We start from the raw sequence: 24679 nt of genomic DNA on the forward strand, positions 1-24679 counted from the left end.
TAACGCTAGAAGGTTCGATTACTGATGTATAAAAGACTAAGTGTTCCACCGATCATCAGATTACTCGACGGCCAGCGACTATTCTCGCCGCTATCAGTCTGCAGCGTGTATCGCTTGTATGTTGAGTTTTGTGGTGGGAATGGCAAGCACCGACCAATCGTTGAAACAAACACACAAATTGACGTTTCGGCCCCGCTACGGGGGCCTTGTTCACCAGGTGTACAAGGCCCCCGTAGCGGGGCCGAAACGTCAATTTGTGTGTTGAACAAGGCCCTCGTAGCGGGGCCGAAACGTCAATTTGTGTGTTTGTTTCAACGATTGGTCGGTGCTTGCCATTCCCACCATGAATTTTCCCGACCAGACGGGTTTCCGTCGAACCCTGGACTTCATGTTGAGTTTTGATTTTCCGGGCACAAGTTCCCCCTAAAAAAGAGCTTCCTATTTCCCAGTCTTTCTGCAGCATTCTTCACTCTCACAACTACGTGACAAACTATCCATAGTGGCGCGAATAATGATGCTGTTGCTGGCTGGCCACATTGCCAAAATATTTGCGATAGCCTAGTATCCCCTTCACTTAATTTATGAGCAATTTTTGGCGAGAGAAATAAATTATATCCACAGTGAAAATGGCGGAATGTGTCCATTATTAATTCGTATTCAAAAGCAACCCGTTACACCTTACGCTTAACAAACTTAGTTCTTGACAATTTTTTGTATTTTGGAATCATAAAATGCAATATAAATTTGAAGCCACGCAGTACCACCACACATGATGATGATGATATGTGTTGTTTTGTGGCGCAAGGGCCAATGATGGCCAAAGAGCGCCAGAAGGTATTTGATGTGTAGGAGATGATGCGGTCAATGACAATGGCAGTGTGTAACATTGGCTGTATATGGGCCTAAAAACGTTTGCTGTAAAGTGCGTAAGACATGAATAGCTGTTAAAAGAATGTTATGATTTCTGAGACATACATAACGGCTTCCTTTCCGCTACAGCTGAACAGTTTGACTTTATGATCATGTATCAGCGAAGCACTCTGGTGAAGAACACAAGCATGTCAACTTCCTTGCCCTTCAGCCTGCTCCTCCGGCTGCACTGTGTACCGCGCGCGCGGGGAACCAAGTTTACGCTGCAATGAGTTCGCGCTGTTGATTTTATACTATTGATAGTACTTACTATCGATAGCGCTATCGATAGTATTTTTTACCATCGATAGTTCGATAGTGACTCCACTATCGATAGTATCGATAGTAGCATCGATAGTTCTGCATCACTAATTTGCACACCCCAAGATAAAAAGATGTGCAAGCTGTATAATCATTAAGCAGGAAGGTTTCTGGTGAGTCACTCTTGTCCTCCAACACATAATGCTGAATGAAAAGAGAGAGAGCAGGCAGATAGCAGCGAAATGTTGCCGGAAATTTTACTTGAACATCTCTACCACTTGTGAGTAACAAAATACAGAGCTGCTCCCACCTCATTTGGGAGCAACTGGTGGCTGGCAACCGCATCCAGTGCCCACACCAAGGCTTGACAATAGGGCTGTAAGTCACCCAAGGCACTGCCACGCTGTTGCCGCAACCCCCAACGACGAGGAGAATTGGGACTGGCAGACAACTTGCTTGGTGACAAACCATCTGCAGCATATGTGAATCACTGTAAGGAGCTCGCTTTGCACAATTCGCTTTGTTACATTGAAATTCATTGTTTACGCAAAGTGCAGTCACTCGGAGAATATTGCCTTGGTTTTTTTTACCCAGAATGAGCCACAAAACATGCGCAAATATTAAGGCAGCACGCAAAGAGCCATAACTAACTTCAATAACAGCAAAAAATAGGGTTGCTGAGCATTCGAGCTTTGAATTTGAATCGAACAACACCTAATCAAATAATCTGATTCAACTTTTGAGTCACAGTATTTGTACTTACGAATAATTCAAAACAAATGAACAGTGGTATTTTACCTTATGTAACCCACCTGAAGAGTGGGTTACAACACCATAAAACCATCTAGTATTCTGGTTGTGGTGAAGAGGAGGAAGAAGAAACACTCAGGCGTCTGTTTGACCAGCACTACTTCGACTGTGCAAGTCATCAGTGTTTTCCAATAAATCCTCATACAACATCTGGCAGAGGTTCCTGCAATCCCTGACCTTAACCTGGAACTTTGCAGCCAAGCACTGCCAACTGCTTAAACCGATGCAATGACTGACATTCCCAACAATCAGCCCAAAACTGCCTCTGCTCCCACCACCTGCGGCCCCATCCTGCGACGATATCTGATGTCGTACGACGTCAGATGTCTTATGACCATTTACTGGGAAACACTGACGAGTTGCACATTCAAGATAGCACCAGTCGGATACGAACGCAGATCATGAGCACGGTAACAGACGCTCGAACATTTCTTCTTCCTCCTCTTCGCTACAATTACCACCGGGAGACGAGATCAGCCATCCTGGCAACTAAAGGCATAGGTAGCATCAAGGGGTCATAGTCCGGTTTAAGTCGGCTGACATGAACTGTGTCACGATCGCAATGTCTGAGGCCATGGGACGGCGTCACGGGTTCATCTGTGCAGTTGACATCAGATCACATCACTCATCGCTTTAATACCGTAAAGACCCCGTTTAGGGGGCATTACATAAGGGGTGGGTGAACAAATGAAGGTTAAAATGAGTGATGTTCATGAACAATGTGCAGTGATGCTGTTCGCAAAAGTTGAAGAACACGTGATGGCTGCAATGTCACGGGGAAGGCCATTCCAGTCCATTGCTGTGTGAGGAAACTAATAAGGCAGCAAAAGTAGTAGTGCAAGCACATGCACGTGCAATTGGATAAGGATGGGTCGTGCGGTGGGATATGCATGTTGGTGGGATGATGTATGAAGCATGACTGAGGGAAGTGAAAAAATTTGTGAACGAAACAGGGGCTGGCGATGTGGCAACGCACAGAAAGATTAGCAAGATCAGTTTCATGTTTAAGGATGATATGCTTATGTCGTATGAATATGAAGAATGAATGAACCTAGTGGCACAATTTTGTGCAGATTCTAATTCATTTGTAGCGAAGCCTTGGAGCTGAGTAATCGGTTGCGCTCTCCAGCGCATTCTAATGAACCGTCCTCTTTCGCTTCTCCTGAAAGGACGCCACTCGCGCCAAGAGCCTATGCTTGCTACATTCGTGGTCGTCCGAGTGCGACGACGCGTTCGCAAAGCTCCGTTGTTTGTTGACGTCTTTTCCCACACTGCGCCACTACGACCCTACAGCCGCAACGGAGGTACACACGGACACCAGCGGTGTAGGCCTCGGCGCTGTTCTTGCGCATCGCAAACCAGGGGTCCCCGGATACGTCGTAGCATACGCAAGTCGTACGCTTACTAGAGCCGAGACCAATTACACCGTCACTGAAAATGAGTGCCTGGCGATCATCTGGGCCCTTACAAAATTCCGACCTTTTTTGTATGGTCGCCCATTTGATGTCGTCACCGACCATCGTGCACTATGCTGCCTGTCGTCATTGAAGGATTCCTCGGGCCGTCTCGCCCGCTGGGCATTTCTCCTGCAAGACTACGACATCCGCGTGCTGTACCTCAATGTACGCCAGCATGCTGATGCCGAAGCCCTCTTGCTCTCCCCCTTACCTGACGACGGTGCCTCCTGCTCAGTATCTCACATTGCTGTTTCTTCCATCGATATTCACACCATTGCGACCGAGCAGCGCAAGCATAAATGGATCGCCTCGCTGATTGACTTGCTCACTGATCCGTCGGCAACACCAACCACACGCGCGTTGCGTCGTCAAGCCCACCATTTTGCCATATGTGACGACCTACTGCACCGACGCAATTACAACGCCGACGGCCGCCAGTGGCTACTTGTGATACCCCGAAGTTTGCGGTCTGAAATATGCGAGTCCTTCCACTCTGATCCGCAATGCGCGCACTCTAGGTTATCCAAAACTTACCACTGCGTTCGACGATACTTCTGGCGAGGGATGTACCGCTACGTGCAGAAGTTCGTCTGCTGCTGCCTTGATTGCCAATGCCGAAAATCTTCAACGCACGTGTCACCTGTAGGTCTACAAACATTACGTTGCCCTAGCCATCGATTTGTATCGATCGCTTCCTTGACGTCGGCTGGTAACCGCTGGGCCATCGTCGCTGTAGACCACCTAACGTGATACGCCGAAACCGCCGGCCTCCCAGCGGCTACAGCGCGCGATGTTGCCTCCTTCCTGCTACATGAATTCATGCTGCGTCATGGTCCACCCCAAGAACTTCTCAGCGATCGAGGCCGTGTTTTCTTGTCGGAAGTCGACGAAGCCATTCTAAATGAGTGCCATGCTGTTCCCCGCAAAACTACTGCTTACCACCTGCAGACGAATGGCCTGACAGAACGCTTTAACCACACCCTCGGCGACATGGTCTCAATGTACGTTGCCGCCGGTCACACAGACTGGGATGCCATTCTGCCCTTCGTCACCTACGCCTATAATACCGCCCCTCAGCACAACTGCCTTTTCACCCATCTTTTTATTGTACAGAAGGCACCCGTCACACACGATCGACATGATACTTCCATACAAGCAGGATCACTCTTAGTGTGAGCCTATTTCTGACACAGCCAGGCTTGCTGAAGAGTGTCGCGAGCTTGCTAAGACCTTTACAACGCATGAGCAAGAGCGGTAGAAGAGCATTCGCGGTGGCACCATCACTTATGAGCCCACGTTCCTCTCTGGAGCGCTCGTATGGCGCTCGGTCCCTGCCACTGCAACTGGCCTCTCTTCAAAACTACTGCTGAAATACGAAGGCCCCTACCGTATCGTCGAGCACACATCCCCGGTCAATTACCTGATCGAACCCATCAAGCCATCTTCGGACATGCACTGTCGAGGGCGCGACATAGTCAACGTGGAGCGCCTCAAGGCTTACTATGACCCCCTCATATACTTGCGGACAACTTTTCTTGGCAATGAAGGGAAGGCGAGACAGCCGAACTATGCGTGTGCTACCGCTGAAGATTATAGTCCCATAATAGCGTCCGTGTTTTGTAGCTGACTGCGCGGACTTCCAATCAAAGATGAACACGACTATGCGCTTTGGCATGTGAAACGGACAAAAAAAGAAAAATCTTTAAGTTAGCGCGAGTCAGGCACGTGAAGAGCCACGCAGTCGCCACGGTGGCGTTCACTTCGAGGTGGTGGACCTCTGCCAGCAGCACGGTTGGGCGTAGACCCGAGTGCCTGGCGGAGGTCAAGAGTCGGAGTGCACTGCTTCGCTTGGGCTCAAGAATCGACGTCAAGTGCATTGAGCTCCCACGAAGCTGCAGTGTTCATCCGCAACACCGTCTGGTGTAGGCCCCAGTTTTGCAACGCATTACTAGACTAACGAGTCAGAACACAACACTTGGCTTGACCTCTGGATCAGCTGTCCCCGTCATCGCTTGGCAGCATCCATTCATGCACTGCACCTTATTTCGCCAAGCCACTGCGACAGCCGCATTCTCGTGCCGATGCTCCATCCACGAAGGCGTATCTATCCCGCGTCAGCCATTTGTTTCGCCCGATGAGACTTTCTTGCGCCAAGAATAAGCTTGCTTCTTTTTGAGTTCTGTTCCATGTGTTGTAAAGTGTCGTGTTCCCGTATAGCATAATTTGTTGTGTCTCTTATGTTCGTGTGTTTCTCCATAAAGTGAAAACAGAAAACAGCATCGCCATATTCTTGAGAATGTTGCTGTCATCGGCACAACGTACTCTTTCTGACTGCTCATTCTTAAGAATCCCATCACACACATGCTGCAAACAGTGAGACGTGAATGTGAGAGTGGTTCATATTTGTGTGCAGCAGTTTTGTGCACCAGTGTGCACTGTGCGCACATACGTGTGGTTTGACAAGTTCTGCTAGTTGCCGCGAAGGCAGTGTCGCTTCTCAGCGTGCAACTCCTTTTACCTTGTAAGCAGCACAGAACAGAGTGAGGATCGACGATAATATACGTACACTAATTGTCAGCACTATTTAGGGTGCGCATGAAAACATCAGACTCAGTATGACCTCCTTACAACAGACCTTCATAGTGGAGAGGATTTTGGTCTGTTGTAACGGGAGTATATGTAAAACCCAAGTACCGTAACAACAGACTTTTATGTAAACACTGTAATGCAGTGGTGGTCCAGCCAGTTTATGATTTGGAGCGATTTTTGGAGCAGAAAAAAGGCTGTTTTGGAGGAAATTTGGCGCAGGAGGAACCGTTGCTTTGAGTAGGTTTGGAGCAGCCAAAACGGAAATTAGGATCACTTGGAGCAGAACATGTCTATATTTTCGGTGAATATTCTTATTAGAGTGCGTACAGGAAATGCTGCTGCCATGTTCAATGTTCAATGATCAATGCAAACAAAGAGACAAGGCGAACAGCCAGAGAGCAGCCTAATAAGGTTCTCAGCACTAATGAGGTTCTCAGCACGAAAGAGTGTCACATTCTGGCTTCATTGCACTGCACAAGATGTGCACTGAAGTGAAGCATCAATGGCAAGCAAGCATGGCACATACAGTTTCTGCGAATGATAGCTGTCCTAAGGTCATTCCAAAAAAAAAAAATCCTAACCAGAAAACCAGCCGTTATTAAAGAAATAAGACTAACTCTTTGCAAATGAAAACATACTGTATGAAATTGCCTGCCTGGATGATGCATTCAACAATCGCTAGAACTCACTAGGGATGATGCTCCATCGTACTCAATAATTATTAGAGGCGTGAGCACTGAGTGACATTCTCCTTTTACTGTTAAGGACTTTGGAGAACCGGAAGTAAGTACTCAACCCAAATATTCAGAAAAAGTCTTCTAAAAAGTAAAAGTGGAACAAAGTGATCTTGTATGAAGGGGCGGGGTCAGTGATCATTCCAAGCATGAAGTGGGGGGATGCTCTTCTTCAAGGCAGCCGTGAGGAAGACAAGTCCGCTTGTCAAAAAGTTGGCTTTAGTGACAACCCGCGTTCGCGAATTTCTTAACTAAATATGCTGTCAAGGTACGACTGGTGGGTGTGAGTCCCCATGATGCTCACACTGTAGGGGAATAACTATGGCGACCCGCTAAGAGGCCACATGACAAATGACAACCGACTGTTTAGGTGTAAAGAGTACCATCGGTTATATTTTTTTTTTTGGGGGGGGGTGGGGATCACCGCCCTTTGGATCTGCTGTTGATGGAGGTCCCGAGACTTGGTCCGAGAAGGATGTTTTAGGGTTCAGCAAGTGCAAAGGACTAATGCGACTGCGTCCGGTCTGTTTCTTTATTACATTCTGCATTGCAATTTGGACTTAACGAAGTCACTGCACGGCGCAGTTAGGTAGTCCATGAACAGAGAGAAAGTCCCGCAGCAGCGCCGCTCAATGCTCGTCAATGTGAGATTTGCGAACAAACGCCGAGTACGCTCCCAAGTGTAGCTTTCAACAAGCAGGAGGAAATCAGTTGGAAAACTTTGCAAGTTGGGAAACTTCTTTGACTTTTTTGTCGACTGACGACAACACTGACTGTTCTAACAGTGCTTAGGACGCGTGAGGCCACTTGCTCTTGATTTGTAGCTGACTGCACGGCACAATTTCTAGATGCACTGGCTTGCCACCGTGTTACGGTCAGTTTCGCAATCAAGACGCACAATGAGCGCTTGGACGTGCGCGAGCAGCAGTAGCACCACAACATGCCAGATGCGCTCTACGTGACCATTGTGGCTTAGCTTTACGAGAGGCGTACCGAAAAACGTTGCGCAGCACGATTAGGAGGCATCTTTTGTTTATTTTTTTTTTAGATTTTTCAAACTTTTTGAAGGTCGAATCTGCATTTGCATGAAGACGCCGCTTACAGAGCGCAACGCCGATAGCTGTTGCCGCTTGGCCACGGTGGCTACATTGCGGTACGCGGAGTGACTCGTGAACGAAGTAAAAACACATTTTGAAGTGTTCTCACCAGTTCTCGATTAAATAAGAGAGACTATCGAACTTTCAACAACATAGACACACCCGACGGTGCAGACTTTGGCCGGGCTTCCTTGGCAACCAATAGAAGTGTTCTTGCGAGGAACCCAGTACGCTATCAATCATCAATTATTGTGAGGTAGGGAAGCAGCTGCTATGCCATTTTTTTGTCATTCTGCGGAGAACCGTGGTACCCACTAAACACCTCTAAGGCATCATGTGCACTTTGTTGATGTTGTCCCTGACGACGATGAAGAATTATGGCAGAGGCCTTTGTAATGGGTTGGAAGCATTCAACAACCCACCCGCTGTGCAATTCGCATTGTGTTACGCCTGGTTGTTACTTTACTCTTCTACCATGCTATATTACATGTTAATGTGGCTCCTTCCCGACATGAAGCCTGTATATAATATTTTTGGAAGGTAGTTTAAAGCACCGGCATGGCTCTGGGGTAGAATAGTGGGCTCCCACGCAGAGGGCCCAGGTTCGAACCCCGTTCCATCCTGGATAGTCTTTCTTACTTTGTTTCTTTTTTATTTCGCACGAAAGCGGTTACGGACACCGGGGACGGCGGCGACGGACAACTACAGCGCCAAAAACGGAGCTTTTGCTGTAAAAGCGCATCGCTGGAATGGAACGAGTGGAGGGCATCGGCGGCATTATGGAAAAGCTCCAGTACTGTTTGTTGCGAATAAGAATATTTTGGGCCATAAACGGTCCGATACCGTGTAAACAGGTGGACTAGTGAACTTTGGCGCAGTTGGCGCAAGCAGTACTTTAATGTGCGCAGCAAGGCACAGGGATCTGGGATTGTAGCAAAATGGCGCAATTGGCGCAGTTGGACCACCACTGTGAATGGGTCTGTTGAAACCGAAGAGAATTACAAGTCACAAACATGGTCAAAGAACGGATTTATTTTAATGGGGAGGGGGGGGGGGCAAAAAAATATTTGATTTTTGGACAATCGCATTTTCAGTTCCTGGTGAAAATTTCAGAAATAGCAACGTAAAAAAACAAATGTTCAAAATTATAGCTCGGCAACGGTGCAACCGGGCGCCACCATTTTGGGCTCGTCGTAAAGAGTATTTCTCCGTGTTCAAGTTCTCCGTTTCAGCTAGCTCCTCGATTCAGTAACAAGCGTACAAAATGCACATGTTTGAAGTTCAATTCGAGGCCTCCTATTGGCTGCTTCTGCAGTGTTGCTCTAGCACCTGCCAGCACGCCTCGCCATTGGTCCGATGCTCGGTTCGGGAGCGTCGTCTGTTGCTTGTGCATCACAAGGTCATGGCTGTTGAAAATTGCGCTACTTAGTGACGCGTTCACACTCATTCTGTGTTTATGGGTCGACGATAATTTAGAATATAATTGCGCTTTAGTATGGCAGCTGCAAGCGGAAGCTCAATAATCAGATTACGACAGCGCGCTGCACTCGTCACGAACATTGCAGACGTGCGACTGTAATAGCGTTGACTCGTTGGACCCACTGTTAGAGGTACCGCTTTTCAGCGCTTCGGAGGTTATGATGAAGACCACCGTGGGACAACTCTCTGTACTTGCGATTGAGCACGACGTACTTGGAAACATCAAGCACCACAGCCACACAGATCGCAACCGAACTTGCTACTCGATGTCATTGCTAGGCTTAACTCCGCTCATGGTGCCGATGTCAGTGATGCTACCGAGGACTTCTGATTTGGAGCAATTTTTGGAGCAGCAAAATTTCCATTTTGGAGCACTTTGGAGCAGCAAAAGTTTCATCTTGGAGCACTTTGGAGCAGATAATTTTGCATCTGGGAGCACTTTGGAGCAGCGAATTTTACATCCTGGAGTGCAATACAGAAGCATATTGCATTAACATTCAAGCACCTGAGTATTATTATGGGGCTCTTATGAAGGCTAGAAATATTTCGATTCATTGCAAATCTCATGGAAAAAATAATCTCAGGAGCATAGGCATGCGCACAGGGAGGGCAGGCGGGGCGCCCCCCCCTATCACCTAAGAGGGGGGGGGGGGCGCAAAATCTGCCCCTTACATTGACCCTTGCGATAGCAATTATATGGACACTCTCGGTGGATTTTTGCCATCGCCGTTGCCGTAATTTTCCGTATAAAGTCCAAATTAATAACATCACTACGCGCATTCTAGCCGCGGGTAAAAGCTCGTGAGCGCTGGCGACGAACGCGGCTGAAGCGGAGATTAAACTAGCCGGCCGTCTGTCTCCGCCGCACGGACAGCGCATGAGATAACATCTTCCTGCGTGCGGGCCTGCCGTCGATTGCTGATCAAACAGAGAGGAAACGCCCCGCCCGTCTTTTGTAAGGAGCATGAAGGGACGCCAGGGGAGCGGAAGGGGGGCGGGGGACCGCATCTTTCGAAGGGCGCAGGGCGAACGCGAAGCAAGGAAAATTCGATATTGTCCCGTATATCTACTGCGAGCGATCCCAGATTTCATTCCGCGATGTCCGGAAACAGAATAATAATATAATATAATATCTGGGGTTACCCTCAGAAGCGGAGGGTATGAGACACGGTTCTCCAAATGAAAGGCCAAGCAAAGGCTCCAAACATGGCGGGTCAGGATAACAGACTCCTAATCTGGCAATGGAACTGCACCGGGTTCCTGCCGAAAAGGGCGGTCCTGCAGCAGTTCGTTCGTTCATGCGAGCGCAAGCCGCACGTCATTTTACTACAGGAAACTCTCAGGGAGGCAGTTTCGTTGCAGGGTAGCAGGTCTCACTCGGTCTTTGGCGAGGGCAGGAGGGGCATTTGCTTCCTCGTGTCCAAGCGATGTTCTTTTATCGTACACTCCATGCGCATGGACCACAGCAAGGTCGAGCACTCGCTAATTGAGATCATTCCCAATGCCTGGCTCAAGTCCAGCATCTTTATTCTCAACATATACAGTTCCCCCAGGGACCACAGACACCGCTTTGCGTCCCTCGTGGCGAAGGCCGTGGGGCTGGCGGCGGGCGCACCGCTGGTGGTCGCGGGCGACTTCAACGCTCCACACCGCGAGTGGGGCTACCCGTCCTCGACAGTGAAGGGGAGTGACCTCTGGCAAACGGCCGCCGATCACGCGCTCGTACTCTTGACGGATCCGTCCCTCCCCACCAGAACGGGCACTTCTATCCCTAGGGACTCCACGCCGGACCTTACTTTAGTCAAGGGGGTGGGGCCGACCTCGTGGCATAACCTGCACAAGAACTTGGGTAGTGACCACTTCGTCTTGGCCGCCTCCTTCAAGGTGTCGAGCAGGCCCCCGCACGAATTTAGGGTCACCGATTGGGACCTCTTTCGCAAAATCAGGGAAGAAAAGACAAAGGAACATGCAGACTTTAAAGGGGCCCTGCAACACCTTTCTTAGTTATATTGGAATAGTCTCATTATTGACGTATGACTCTTCACGAGTCGTATGCCGCAAAAATTTTTCGAATCCGTCGAGCCTAAGTGGTGTTACCAAATTATAGAGATCACGTTCCGCAGCTTTCTCCCTCAACTCAACGCCGCGAGCGCGCGGAAAGATAGGCAGCGAATCGAGGGAGGCAGCGCAGAGGAGCGAGTCTCCGCCCAAGAGCGCCGGCGGAGTTTTTTTTCTTCATTTTTTTCTCTCTGACGTCTGGGCGCAACCACGTGGTCTGTGCCGCCACTTCCGGTCGGCTTGCGTCGTTCTCGTCGAGCGGAGCCGATATCGCGCGTGCTTGAAAACTGCGCGTCGGTTTGGTAATGTTGGGTGTGCACCTCGAACGCCGTAGTGTTTTCATCGCTCTGCCAACCATGGAAGCAAACCTGCGCGCTCGTTTGGAACGAATGACAGCTGAGATCGGTTTCGGCCCATACTCCGATACACCGCCTCGTAAGACGGCACTGGCAGACGACCCCGAAGCGCCGCCATTACCGGACGCCCGCATTGTTATCGGAGACACGCTGCGCCCGTGCCTCGGTCGGTCGTGAGAACGTGCCGACGATGCAGTTCTCAGCTGACGAGGCAACACTCGAACGGCTGCCACTCTCAACGGAACCGGCGATGGTCAAAAGCACAGAAATATTCACGTTTTCGGCACTGCGCATGGCGAAGAAAACGGAACCACGCAACTACGAGCAGACGAGCTGTCGGTGAGACCGGAAGTGCTAATATTAATGTTTGTTCGGTGTTTTTAACGCGATAACAGAATATAAACATACGTATTATCTACTTATTGAACTCAAAATTAACAACGAAAGTAATAATGAGGGTGTTATCGTGATTATAACATCAGCCAATGGTGGAACTGCCGACAATCGCGTCATATTTTGCGGACTAATACATCATTTGTCGAGTGAAGAGGGAGCGATTTTCAGCTGACTTTGAGAATTTATTGTAAATTCCAGGCCGTGCGCATCGCTGTAATATTTGGCTCGCGTGTTCTCGGGAGCCTCGACTACCGATCGGCAGCGTTTTTTGAGCATGCTCGAAAAGTGTTGCAGGGCCCCTTTAAAGACTGGTTGTCGCAATTGAAAAGGGACGTCGAGTCCGCCACCAAGACAGTCCGCACGGACCTCAAGGTGGACAGGATGGACAGTCGTCTCGCTCACCTCCTCGAGGCAAAGGCCGCTCTCCTAGCCAGGTGGAAGGGGCAGCGGCTCAATCGTAGACTCCGTAAGAGGATAGCCGAACTCAATCGCACCATTGAGGAACACTGTCGCGCGCTTGCTAAGCAGCAGTGGGACGAGCTTTGCAACTCGGTCAACAGGCAAATGCGCACGGGAGGCAAATGAAACCTCTTGAAGCAGCTCCTTGAGGAGTCGGCCTCCAAGTCAAATCAGAGACTAGCCATGGATAGGGTTTTACACGAAGCCAAACAGGAGGGCTCCACGGCGGACGACATTCTCCAGTCATTGGCAGACATATACCTACCGATGGGTCCCTCGGGCGACGCGGACTACCCCCACTACCGGGGCCTCCAGAGGGAGGACCTCGACGCTCCCTTCTCTAAAAACGAGGTCGGTGAAGCGCTTTACAACCTTAATGGCCGATCGGCCCCAGGGCCGGACGGCATTTCGAACAGGCTACTTCGCAATCTGGACGAAAAGGCCATCGTCACCTTAACAGAAGAGATCAATCGCGTGTGGGATACGGGTGACGTCCCGGACGATTGGAAGCTAGCGTCAGTAATTCTTATTTCAAAGCCAGGTCGAACCCCCAGCCTAACCAACCTGCGACCGATCTCGCTCGCTTCGTGCGTGGGAAAAGTCGCAGAACACGTCATTCACAACCGGATATATAGGTATATCGAGGAACACGAACTCTTCCCCTACAACATGATGGGATTTCGCCCATCCCTGTCCACTCAGGATGTCATGAAGCTCATTAAGCACCAGATCATTGATAGGGACACCAGAGACGTCAGGGGTATCCTGGCGCTGGATCTCGAAAAGGCCTTCGATAATGTTTTGCAGAAGCACGTCCTGGATTCCATTTCGGACATGGGACTTGGGTGCAAGTTTCACGGGTTCATCACTTCGTTCCTTCGGGGCAGGCGCGCCACCCTCAAGGTGGGCGAGGTAACGTCTGATCCCTTTGAGCTGGGGGCGAGGGGCACTCCTCAGGGGTCGGTAATCTCGCCTCTTCTCTTCAACGTCGCCGTGCGCGACCTCTCCGCCCGCCTCTGGACGGAGTTAATCACGCTCTTCAAGCCGATGACATCACGGTGTGGTGCGACGGCGGCAGGGAAGGTAGAGTCGAGGAATCCCTACAGGCGGCCCTGAGCTGCACGGAGGAATTCTTGAAGGGCACGGGGCTCCGGCTCTCCCTGTCCAAGTCCGAACTTCTTTTGTATCGCCCGACGAGGAGAGGGCGCATCCCCAGGGCGCAGGTCCCTCTGGGGAAGGTCGACATCTCCATTCACACAGCCATCGGACAGGTCATCCCAAGAGTTGAGGTCATCCGCGCACTCGGTATGCTGATCGAGGCAAACGGTTGTAACGGACAAACGATCACTCGTATCGCAACCAAAACGGACAACATAGTCAGGCTCATCACCAGGGTCTCCAATAGCCGCGGAGGGCTGGGGGAAGAAAACCTCCTCAGGTTGTACCACGCCTTTCTAATGAGTCATATCACGTACGTGGCCGCCGCGCATCGCTGGCACGGATACGAAAGGTCAAAGCTCCAGGCGCTGATGCATAAAAGCATCAAGAAGGTGCTCGGCATCCCCATGGGAGCCAGCACGAAGAAGCTTATGCAGCTGGGAGTCCACAACACCCTCCACGAGGTTGTCGAGGCACAGCAGACGGCCCAGGTCGCCAGGCTCTCTTCCTCGCCTGCGGGGAGGCGGGTCCTGGAGGCGCTCGGCTGCAATCCCACTGCCATCAGGGAGAGGCGGTGCGCGCTCGACGCGCAAACGCGGGAGGCCATCACGGTCTCGCCGATCCCGCGCAACGTGCACCCACAACACAATGCAGGCAGGCGAAGGGCCAGGGCAGCCGCGCTTCTCAAATCCGTCGCCGGCGATCCGCGATCGGTCGCGTTTGTCGACGCCGCTCAGTATGGTTCGTCCGACCGGTTCGTGGCGGCCGTGGTAGATTACAGGGGCAACCTCCTTAACGCCGCATCGGTGTGGGGCTCGTCCCCGGCACTGGCAGAACAGGTGGCTGTAGCTCTCACCCTCCGGGACGGGAGCAGGCTGCAGGTCTACACGGATTCCCAGGTGGCGGCCAGGACCTTCGCGTCAGGTTCGGTCTCGAGGGAGGCGGCCTCCCTGCTCCACGGCAGAAGCGTCGTCCCCCACGTCATCACTTGGTTCCCGGCCCACATGGGGCCTCAGGTCTCCCCCGTCGTTCCAAACGCCAACGAGCTGGCCCATGCCCGTGCGCGCGAACTCACCCACCGCGCCGGGGAATCGCTGCTCGCGGGTGCGGACGCGGGGCTCCACAAGGATTCGCACCACACGTTCAACGAGGTCACGAAGCACTGTAAGCTCGGCAGGAGGATATATCCCCCGCCGCACACCAAGCTCTCCGGGCCTCAGTGTTCCACCTTTCGCATGCTGCAGACTGGGTCTATCCCAGCCTAGCTAGGGTCAGCAGGTACGCGGACTCGTTCGAGCCTGATTGTCCAGATTGCGGAGATGCTTTATGCACTTTAGAACACATGCTCTGGCGGTGTCCCTCGTTACAGCAGCACGATCGTCTAACCACGGAAGAAGAGTGGCAGAAGGCACTCAAGAGCTCCGACCTCACCGTTCAGCTACGGGCCGTCCAGAGGGCCCGCGACGTGGCGGTCAGGTATGGCCTGCCCGTCCCGACGTGGGAGTTGCCCGCTTTCCGAGTCGCCCCTCAGGACCACAATAAAGTTCATTGTCTGTCTGTAACGTCCCAAAACCACGATATGATTATGAGAGACGCCGTAGTGGAGGGCTCCGGAAATTTTGACCACCTGGGGTTCTTTAACGTGCACCTAAATCTAAGTACACGGGCCTCAAACATTTTCGCCTTTATCGAAAATGCAGCCGCCGCGGCCGGGATTCGATCCCGCGCCGGAAACAGAAGTGACACATTTTAGCGGCACTCATGTAGTTATTACTGAACATTGCTTTCCTTACGTGCCGTGAGACGCTTGAAACGAGCTATCAGCAGCGTTTCTGGAACAGACGATGTCCGCCGATGAATCGCCGTCGCACTTTCTCGCTACCGATAGAGATGTCACGAGCCTCTGCGGAGAGCGCGTTTTGCTGTCGAGCCGACTTGCAGAACAGAAGCTGCGTCGGCACCGTGCATGGCATTGTGGCTTACTCGGAACGCACGCGCGAGCGCTATTTATTCAGCGGAATAATTCTTGGTCCATGATTGCGACTTTATTGGCAGCCCCAAGATAGAGCTGCACATGTTCTGACGTGCCGGCGGTGCGATTGCCAGTGATAGGCGCCCCCAAACCCGAGACTTTGGCGCAGTTTGGCGCAAATTTCCTCGATATTATCAGGATGGCGCAGTAAATACAATTTGGCGCACTTTGGCGCAGTTGGCGCAGGAGTGGAATCACTGCGATGTATGAGATGAATCCGAATTTGCGGGCAAGAACATCGTGCTAGCGGACATGCGAAAGTGAAGAAGCCGCAACGTCCTTCGTTGCAAGCAACGAATCACATCGCCTGCTGGCTTCTCAGATCTGCGGATGGGCATTTCGTGCATCGGCAGAGGACCCCCCGGCCAAGCTCACCACACAGCAACTGCTCGGAGAAGCGGTGGCAGTGACTAGCAATTTCGTGTGTCAGCGTCCCAAAACGCAACACCAAGCACGCTGCACGCCGATTTTTTGTCACTACAGCTGAGCATAGCTGATGATTGACAGACCGGAGATCGGCGGCCTTCATTCTTAAATTGGTATGTCGATATCCGCGGCGCGCTGTTCCGGCCCCGAAAGTATGCTAAGTGATGTTTGAAATCGCAAGTTATTGAATTTGGGATGTCCGTGGTATAAAAATTCGCTGTAAAGGAGTCCTGACCACCTTGCTGGCCTGACATTTTAGTCAATTATGTCGGAATGTCCGTTGTACCATAATCAGTTGTAAACGAAGCTCAATCAATGGAACAAATATGGAGGTCGGCATAATGTCAAATTGGTATGTAGTATCCGAATGTCTGTTGTAAACATATCCATTGTAACGAGGTTATACTGTGCATACAGGAAAGTGAACGGCTCCATAATCCAGCTTTCAAGGCTCTTCCGCTATGCTGTGCAATATACCATTGAAGACGTCTGCCATGACAACGTGTCGGCTAGCAATGAGAGCGATGCACAAGATGCATCAGCGCTGTCTCTGCACTAAATGTAATGGGCGCATTTGACTCGCAATTTCATTTGCGCCCATGATGATGACATCATGATGCAGCTGCTGACCGAGTGTGAGACTCACTCCACAGGGCTGATATCTCAAGGACAGCGGCAAATGAAGATGACAGGACTGTTTTCCGAAACAAATTATGTTTGTGAAGTGCTTAGTCAAATCTGACAATGTTCTGCCCCAACGAAACTTCCGCTATAATAAAATTTCTAACATGCTTCATCAGGTTTGTTATAGCAAGGTTTGTCTGCATCAAATTGAATGAATGATAAGACGTATTTTTGTCACTTCCACACATTAACAAGATTTTCTGATTATTTCAAATCACAAAAGTGACAGGGAGGTGCTAAACACATGCTCACTTGTAGCAGACTGGGACGAAGGCAAGCAGCTACTCGCAGATGCCAGCAGTTCGGACACTGCATTCACATAACCAATGTCCTGCAATAAAGAAAGCAAAATGTCAGCTCACGAGTTCACTCAAGTGTAGAGCACTTAAGACTACGCTTCACGGCATATGCTATTTGATTTGGCTGAAAGCTAGAGAAGTAAAAGCTCATTCTTACAAAACAGCATCACGGAATAGGACGAGAACACAAAAACACACAATCAAAAGCAACACAAGCACCATCTCCCAACTTAAAAGTATTATTTACATGTGAAGGACATACGTACAGTAGAACTTCATTCATATGCTCCCATGTCATATGATGTCCCTGTAAACAGGAGGTAACAGTTTCAGAGCCCAAAGGATGACAAGGCTCCTGAGGTTCCCTGGGTAGCCCCTGCTACAGACTCATTCGTGGATGCTGGCTCTGAAGTGTCATCAATCAATTTCTCTGCATAGCTTTTGGCCTGCACCTCACAACGATGCCCTCGTTAGTGCATAGTTTCACAGTGTCAGCACCTTCGTCAGCAGGAACCAGGTCGCATCAGTCGATGTCACGGCTTCCCATGTTGGAGTTAACGATACTTTGCCAGAAATCGCTGCCGGACTGATCCTCTTCAGAATCATCAGGCTTGGCATCAAGTACTACACTGGCGAAGTCCGTCTTGCCGAAACAGTTCGGCATGCATGCGGTTCTGCACCTCAGCCCAGGTCGCCTTCGTTGCCTCAGTGGCTTAATCCCTCGAAACTCAAAACAGCAAGTTCGCAGTCAAGTAATGAACAGTGACAAATGAGTGCTCCACAATGTGGCACCTATACGATAAGTTAGACGCATGTATTATGCCCAAATCAGGCACCTGAACTTTCAGAATGGGATTGGGTAGCAGGAAAAAGTAGTCACTGCCATCAGAAAAGTTTGCCCGTGGTGGGTGGAGCACATGTCCATCACGAGCAGCACACACCTTCCATGATTCTGAATGCCATGGTCAAACTTGCCCGGTGCATTGTGAATACATTGGGAACCATCCACACACATTATGCCTGCAGCACACAGGCACATAGCCCCACAAACGATGTGGAAATGCACCAGTTACTGTCACCCATATTAATGAAGAGATGGGTTGGGACGTCCACTTTACTGCATTTTCCGCCAGTGTATGTGTCACCTGCAGCGTCGTCGACAAACCACACTCACACGCCCGAGTTCCTTATCATCTGTCGCCAAGTCTCGATGTACTTGGCCACAGCTCGTGTCCTAGACTCACGTGGTTTTCGGTATAAAAAGGCCAAGTGCCAAGCAATAAATGGTTCAGTTTTCTGCCGCTACTGCATTGCATCACTTCAGTGGCGACAAAGATGGGAATCGAGGCCGCAAGAGTTTGATGAGACAGCGAGCAGCTGGGATACCTACAGGGTGCGGCTCAAGGCTTACTTCGAAAGCAATAATATCCGATTCTGTAGTCCAGGGTTCAACACAACACCATTCCTTGCAAATAAACAAGCACTCGCCAAAGCCGTAACAAAAAAGAGAATTTATGATCTTTTGAGACCACTACGGGTCTCTAGTTCACATACACGCGAAAAAAGTTGGGCCGTGCCTTTATATGTGAAGAATATGGTGCAATGATCTGGTGTAGTATCCGGTAGATTTCCACGTTTCCAATTAAGTGCACGAGGTGTCGACTGGATTAATAATGATCCAAAAGGTAGGATGACAGTGATTTTTCGGTGTCGATGACAGCCGCTGAATTCCAATCAATGTTGTGACCTGTGTTAAGATGATGTTCTGCTAGTGCATTGGCGGCGGCATATCCCTTAGCTACATCATTTTGGCGCTGAGGCCGTATTCTCAAGCGATCGCAAGAGGTGAAAATCGCAAAAGTATCGCCTTTGGTGCGCGCTGATTGGTTATTGACCAAAACAGGAAAAAGTGAGGGCACCATCTAGTATTTCCGTCGAGGTGACAATGCTCTATGGTGCTCCTGCAATGCCTGGAATAAACGAACACACCTTATCACCGTCAGTTGGTGGTGAAGACTAGCATTTCAGTGACGTAGGCGGTAGCTTCTAGTATTCAATCCTCAGTGGATGTACGCAGCATTTTTTACGCTGAAGCTTTCAGCGAGCATTACCTTGGGGTGTTATCAGTACTCGTTCTTTGCCAGCGCCTGTTTTTTCATGGTTTGAACGTCCCAGGAACATGATCCGTGAGTTGCTTATCATGAGCCGGTAAAGTGCTGAGATGTTGAGACAATATCGCTGCGGCCGCACACTACAGCTTAACTCTCCGGTACGCCGTGTTAAGCTCTCAACGAAAATACATTTCACGCAAAGTTGAATTCTTTAAATATTACACTGTGCATCAAAGAATCGTACAAAAAAACGTTGAAAGCACTTTCAACATGTTCTATGTTTCAAGTAGCCACAGCCAAGCCTGGCCACTGCGTAGAAGCCAGCATACGCTCAAAAACGCCGCACTCGGGTCGCTTTGCACTCGTACGGTACACTCACTCCTGTGTTGTGAGACATTCGTAACACCAAGGGCCAGTGCAACACCGACGTCACAGGCAAGTGTTTCTTCAGTTATTGAACACATCAGATTCTACGTCACCAAACGCGATACTATCGCCTTTTGCGATCGTTTGAGAATACGGGCCCTGCTTGATACGCCGTTTGAAGTTGCCTGTTTCTCCTATGTATGATGAACGGCAGTCTGGACAAGGCATCTTATATGCTACTCCAGGGTAGCGTTCTCATTCCAATGGGTGTTCAACGCGGACCAGCTGGCTTCTTAATCTGTGCGAGCGCACGTGTGCGACTTGCACGTCATAGCTCTTGAAAATTTTTGTAAGGGTTTCGCTTACGCTGGGAGCATATGGAATGGGTGCAGTTTTCTTGTGAGTGGTTGGTCTGTTTCCGGGAAGTTTTCTGGAGCGGAGTTCCTGCTGACATAGTAGTTGGCGAGGGTAGCCGTTGCGTGCGAGGTCATGCTTCACTTTAGCGTATTCCTGTCTTCGTGCTGATTCGTCTGAGCAAAGATGGAGCATGCGCTTGAAGAGGGAAGCCGCCACAAAGCGTGGGGGGAGGCACTTGTTGAAGGCCTTGAAAACACCTATTTCCATTAAGTTTTTTTCAGTAGAACACCCCCCTCTATCCGAATTTCGGGAGGAGTGGGGGGGTGCCCTGGCCCCTAAACAACCCCCACTCCCTCACCCCCTGGCTGCGGGCCTGGTAATACCTCATACCTGGGTGTCACTAATCCCGTTAATGGGAATGGCAAACGCCGGGCGAATTTCAAGGGCTGTCGTCTCGGCCCTCCGAAAACGCATCACGAAAGCGCGGACAATTTAGAGTTGGTCCTTTGGTGCGCCAGCGAACGCCGGTTGTGGTCCAAAGACCGAGTCAGAGCCGAGAGTCAATAACACAAACGAAAACGAAATATATTCTCGCTTAAGGCACTACAAATATCACAAACACATGCACACTCGGCTGGTACCATTTACAGCTTCACAATATAACTCAGATGGTGTTCACACAACAGGAACTAAACAAACAGATCACATGCAACAAATGCAATCGCATGCATTACAACTATTCAAGGACAGTTAAAGTCCCGAACGTACAATGGCGTATCCAGTCCACAATTCTTGGACAGTAATCGAATACTTCTCTTCTAGGAAACACTCAGGCGAGCTCCAGCGTTGATCGTCGTAGCTCAACCGTCATCGTAACTTGTCACCGCTCACACGGCGTCGTCATCCAATTCTTCCAGATCGATGATCGACTGACCGCACACCATCATAGACACGTCTTCTTTGGCTAACAGAGCCACACTTAGCATAACTTCACCATCACCGGACCGACTGACTCGCTCACTCCTTCACTGTCTCACTACTGTCTGACTCGTCATTGTTTGCACGCTTTTATCCCTTCTCCCCCGGTTTCTAGAAGCGTCGGGAGGGTTCTTCGGCGTGCAGTACAGCCAAGGCTAAGGATAGTTCGAGATTTCTCTCGCCGGTTCTACTAACGGCGGCGTCGCTCGGGGATGCGTCACCCTTTCCTTCTAGAAACATCCAGGCTTTGCCAGGCGTTTGATCGTGTTGTCTGCGTCTGGCTCGAGTGGGTGAGGAGGATGCGGCGCATCGGCGTCTTTTGATCCTTGTTTTTTCGTCACTCGCGCTTTTTGGGCGAGCGGCTCGCGCCGTTTTCTCCTGCTGCCGTTTGAAAGCGCACGCGGGCGCTTTTGGGCTTGCTTTGTTGCGCCGCCGAATACCAAAGCGTTCGTCTCGATCTCTTTCCGCTTCGACACCACGGTATTCACAGTAGACGCTGGCAGTCCAAGTTCGTTCGCTATGTCCACTCGCTTCCTCTTCGGGTTCCTGTCGACAACCGCTAGGATATTCAGCTTCTCCTTAATCGACAAGGGCTTGCGCTTCCTCGACGCCATGCTAGACGCAACTGCAAACTGTCTCGAATCGCGAACTACTGAGCAACGTGCAGCCTCGCACAGGGCCCGGCCTGCCTAATACGTATATCCCTAAATGTTTTTTCTCCTTGAAGTAGCGACAATCGCCGAAGCCCTGACGACGACTCTCATTGGGCGACGCTCGTTTCCGGTGGAGGTTACCCTGCAGAGTTGTAGACACCTGATAACACAGTGGGGAACGCATCCCCCGCTAATGACAGGGGGATTAGCGGGAGTAGATAGGCATGTCACGTTCGCATCTTTCCCGCTAAAAGGTGCATGGCTAACATACTTAAATGCGCGTGGCTTTGTAAATCTTCTACGTTAGGAAAAACATGGTGGCAGACGCCAGCTGCGCGTGAGACACCGTCGGGAGAGGAGGCAGATGTAGCAAAAGTCTAGTGATTTAAGGCGTTGCTACCCCTGCGCGGCGCGTTGTGTAGCGGAGGCAGCACGTGCGTCTTGTGCCGAAGCGTGGCGAACTGGAAGTGACCGACAGCATCCATTCTTTGTGCCACATTGTTAGCTCCGTAGCGTTCTTCTGGCTGTTGTAGCCATGGGGTCTGAACAAAAGTGTGTGGGACGATCGCATTTTGACGTACCGTGCTACGGATGAAGACTTTGCAGCGCTCAGCGAAATCGTGCCAAGGTGTCAGCTGAGAAAGAAAACCATTGTGCTACAGAAAATAACAGGCATTTTTTTGAAAACCATTTGAAGACTTTGACGGCTCGGACGGGTCTGTGTGTGGTTCACAGACAGCTGCGGCAGTGATGGAGAGGGCGACCGGGCCATTCGAAGAAGGCACGGAGGGGACGGTTGAGAATAATTCGGAGAAGACGCGGGGGAGGGGTCAACTGAGCGCAGCAAAGAAACCGCCGTAGCCGCGCGGCGGCAGTCTGCCACTTTACGCTTGATAAGCACGCGAGAGCGCGTTTTTTTTTTTTTGCACACCTGAGTGAGAATTTTTGCCCGCGGAACGTATCATACGACCGCAGTTTGCCGAAATGCCGAACGTTGCTGCCGAATAATTGTATTTTCCGGGAACGTATTAAGCGGAACGTATTAACACATAGCTCTATGGGGGCATTTCTAGTTTTCGCGATTTCGAGCGTAGGAGCCGGGAAATCGTATTAAGCGGGAACGTATCAACGAGGTTCTACTGTATTTTCAAAGATGGTTGGAAAGCTCAAAATAAAGATGGTTAAGCATAGTTACAGTAACTCCTGCGAAAGCAGAACAACGACAGCTTTCACAAGGGCTAGCGGCATCGCTATCAATTCTCAGCATTGCTGGAGCAAGCCTCCATGCGTGTTTGGAGCCTTTCAGATCGAAAAATACCGCTTATAAAATAACTACGTGCTTTTCGGATAAACCACTGCAGCTACAAACGCTACGAAGGGTGAGCTTCCTGTCGCGCCGTAAAAAAGTGGGTCGAGAAAAATCCAGGGTGTCTACCAAGTTGACATTTCTAAATTCCCCGAGTTTTCCAGGTTTTCCCCGAGTGTTTCCGCTAAAATTCCCTGAGCGAAACAGAACTTTGTTTTATGTCATGATGGGTAGAGACCATATCGCTCAGTGATGTAACTCTCTAATACGCATGTTAGAAAATGAGAACGACTTAATCCCATTTGAATAGTACATATAGAACAGATAAACCTCAATACAGCGAAGTTGGTAAAAGCGGCAACTCACTTCGTTATATCAAAACTTCGTTAAACTGAAATTCGACCTTTTATGCAAGGCATAGTTACTGAAGGATTAATCTTAAACTGAAAATGCCACAAGAATGCACGACTAATATGGCAACATGAAAAAACATTTTTTTTATTTTTTGCGTGAAAAAAAAACAATTTTGTTGAGCCTGAGATGCAGCAATCACAGTTAGATGCCTTGCCAAAGTGTCACATGTAAAGACGAAACAAATGCGGGTTTAATGCAATGTGGAATTGCGCTTGTTCTGCTGCTGCAGGTTCTTGTCAAATCCTCGCGCGTTGCCCAGAGCAATGCAACGCTTTTGCTATCATGTTGCCCAACCGAACCATTTGCTCTCCACGAATGCACAACATCGCAAACCATCCCACGTTAGAAAAGTCACAGTTTCACCGCGAGAGCAAAATAGTAAATCCGATAGCAAAAAGCAAAAAAGAGGAACTTTATATGAATATAGGCTAGCAGCTCGCTCCTTCAGGAAACGCAGCCGCTGCACTAAGAGAAGTGACCTATCTTTGGCTCAGGGGCGGATTCAGGTACATAATGGGGGGGGGGGGATACAACGGCTGAAGCCAACGCTCAGCAGTGCATTTTGGCGGGTCACGCATATTTACAACAGCCCAGAGGGGATTATGGCGGTACCTAAGAAGCCTTCGTTGGAAATGTGCATAGGGAATCAGGAAAGGGTAGAGCAATGAGAGGTAGAGAGCAGGGACAAGATTCTCTTTACCCCTTTTGGACAGTGGCAGGCAAAGCAACCTGAAAAAGGGGGCAAACTCGACAAGCAGCATTACAAAGGAGGTGGACGACAGGCACTGAAGGGAGGGGGCGGGGGCGATCGCCGCTACCGCCCCCCCCCCCCCCGGGATCTGCCACTGCTATGGCTTCAACGGAAGTTTTGCAATTAGAGCACAACACCTACAAAGGTATGAGCCGTCTGCTGATCCCCACTGAAGATACCGCGGCGCACGCGACCACGCCCGCTGGTACAAAGTACGCACTTCCTGTCGGACTCACGCAGCCAACCCCCCCCCCCCACCTCATCAACGTGCTGGCTCCTATCTCCATGTGCCCATCGCGCAGATGAGACGGTCTGCTCATTTCATCTCTGCTTAAGCCCCGTTCGTCGGCAGCGCTCGCGCACTTTCACTCGCACATGGAGCATACTACGCGCGGGGTGATGTACTCGCGATTTGGACTTGATAAGGAAGATCATGGCGAAGGCAAGAAATTCGCGTCGGAGTGTCTATGTAATTGCTATCGCAAAAAAAAAAAAGCAATATAGCTGCGGGCTAAGATAACATGAAAGCACAGCAACAG

General features: G+C 50.2%; 1 protein-coding gene across 1 annotated transcript in view; it reads right to left on the reverse strand.

Annotated features, from left to right (window-relative positions):
• Nucleotides 1-24679, reverse strand: part of LOC119386438 (uncharacterized) — a 466488-nt gene that overhangs the window by 45940 nt on the left and 395869 nt on the right. The window contains exons 18-19 of the mRNA XM_049413126.1: nucleotides 17158-17236; nucleotides 1481-1641 (exon numbers count right to left, since the gene is read on the reverse strand). Of these exons, the coding sequence (XP_049269083.1) occupies nucleotides 1481-1641; nucleotides 17158-17236 (240 nt within the window). The remainder of the gene's footprint in view (nucleotides 1-1480; nucleotides 1642-17157; nucleotides 17237-24679) is intronic.

This window comes from Rhipicephalus sanguineus, chromosome 3 (assembly GCF_013339695.2).
Source record: "Rhipicephalus sanguineus isolate Rsan-2018 chromosome 3, BIME_Rsan_1.4, whole genome shotgun sequence".
Classification (NCBI taxonomy): domain Eukaryota; kingdom Metazoa; phylum Arthropoda; class Arachnida; order Ixodida; family Ixodidae; genus Rhipicephalus; species Rhipicephalus sanguineus.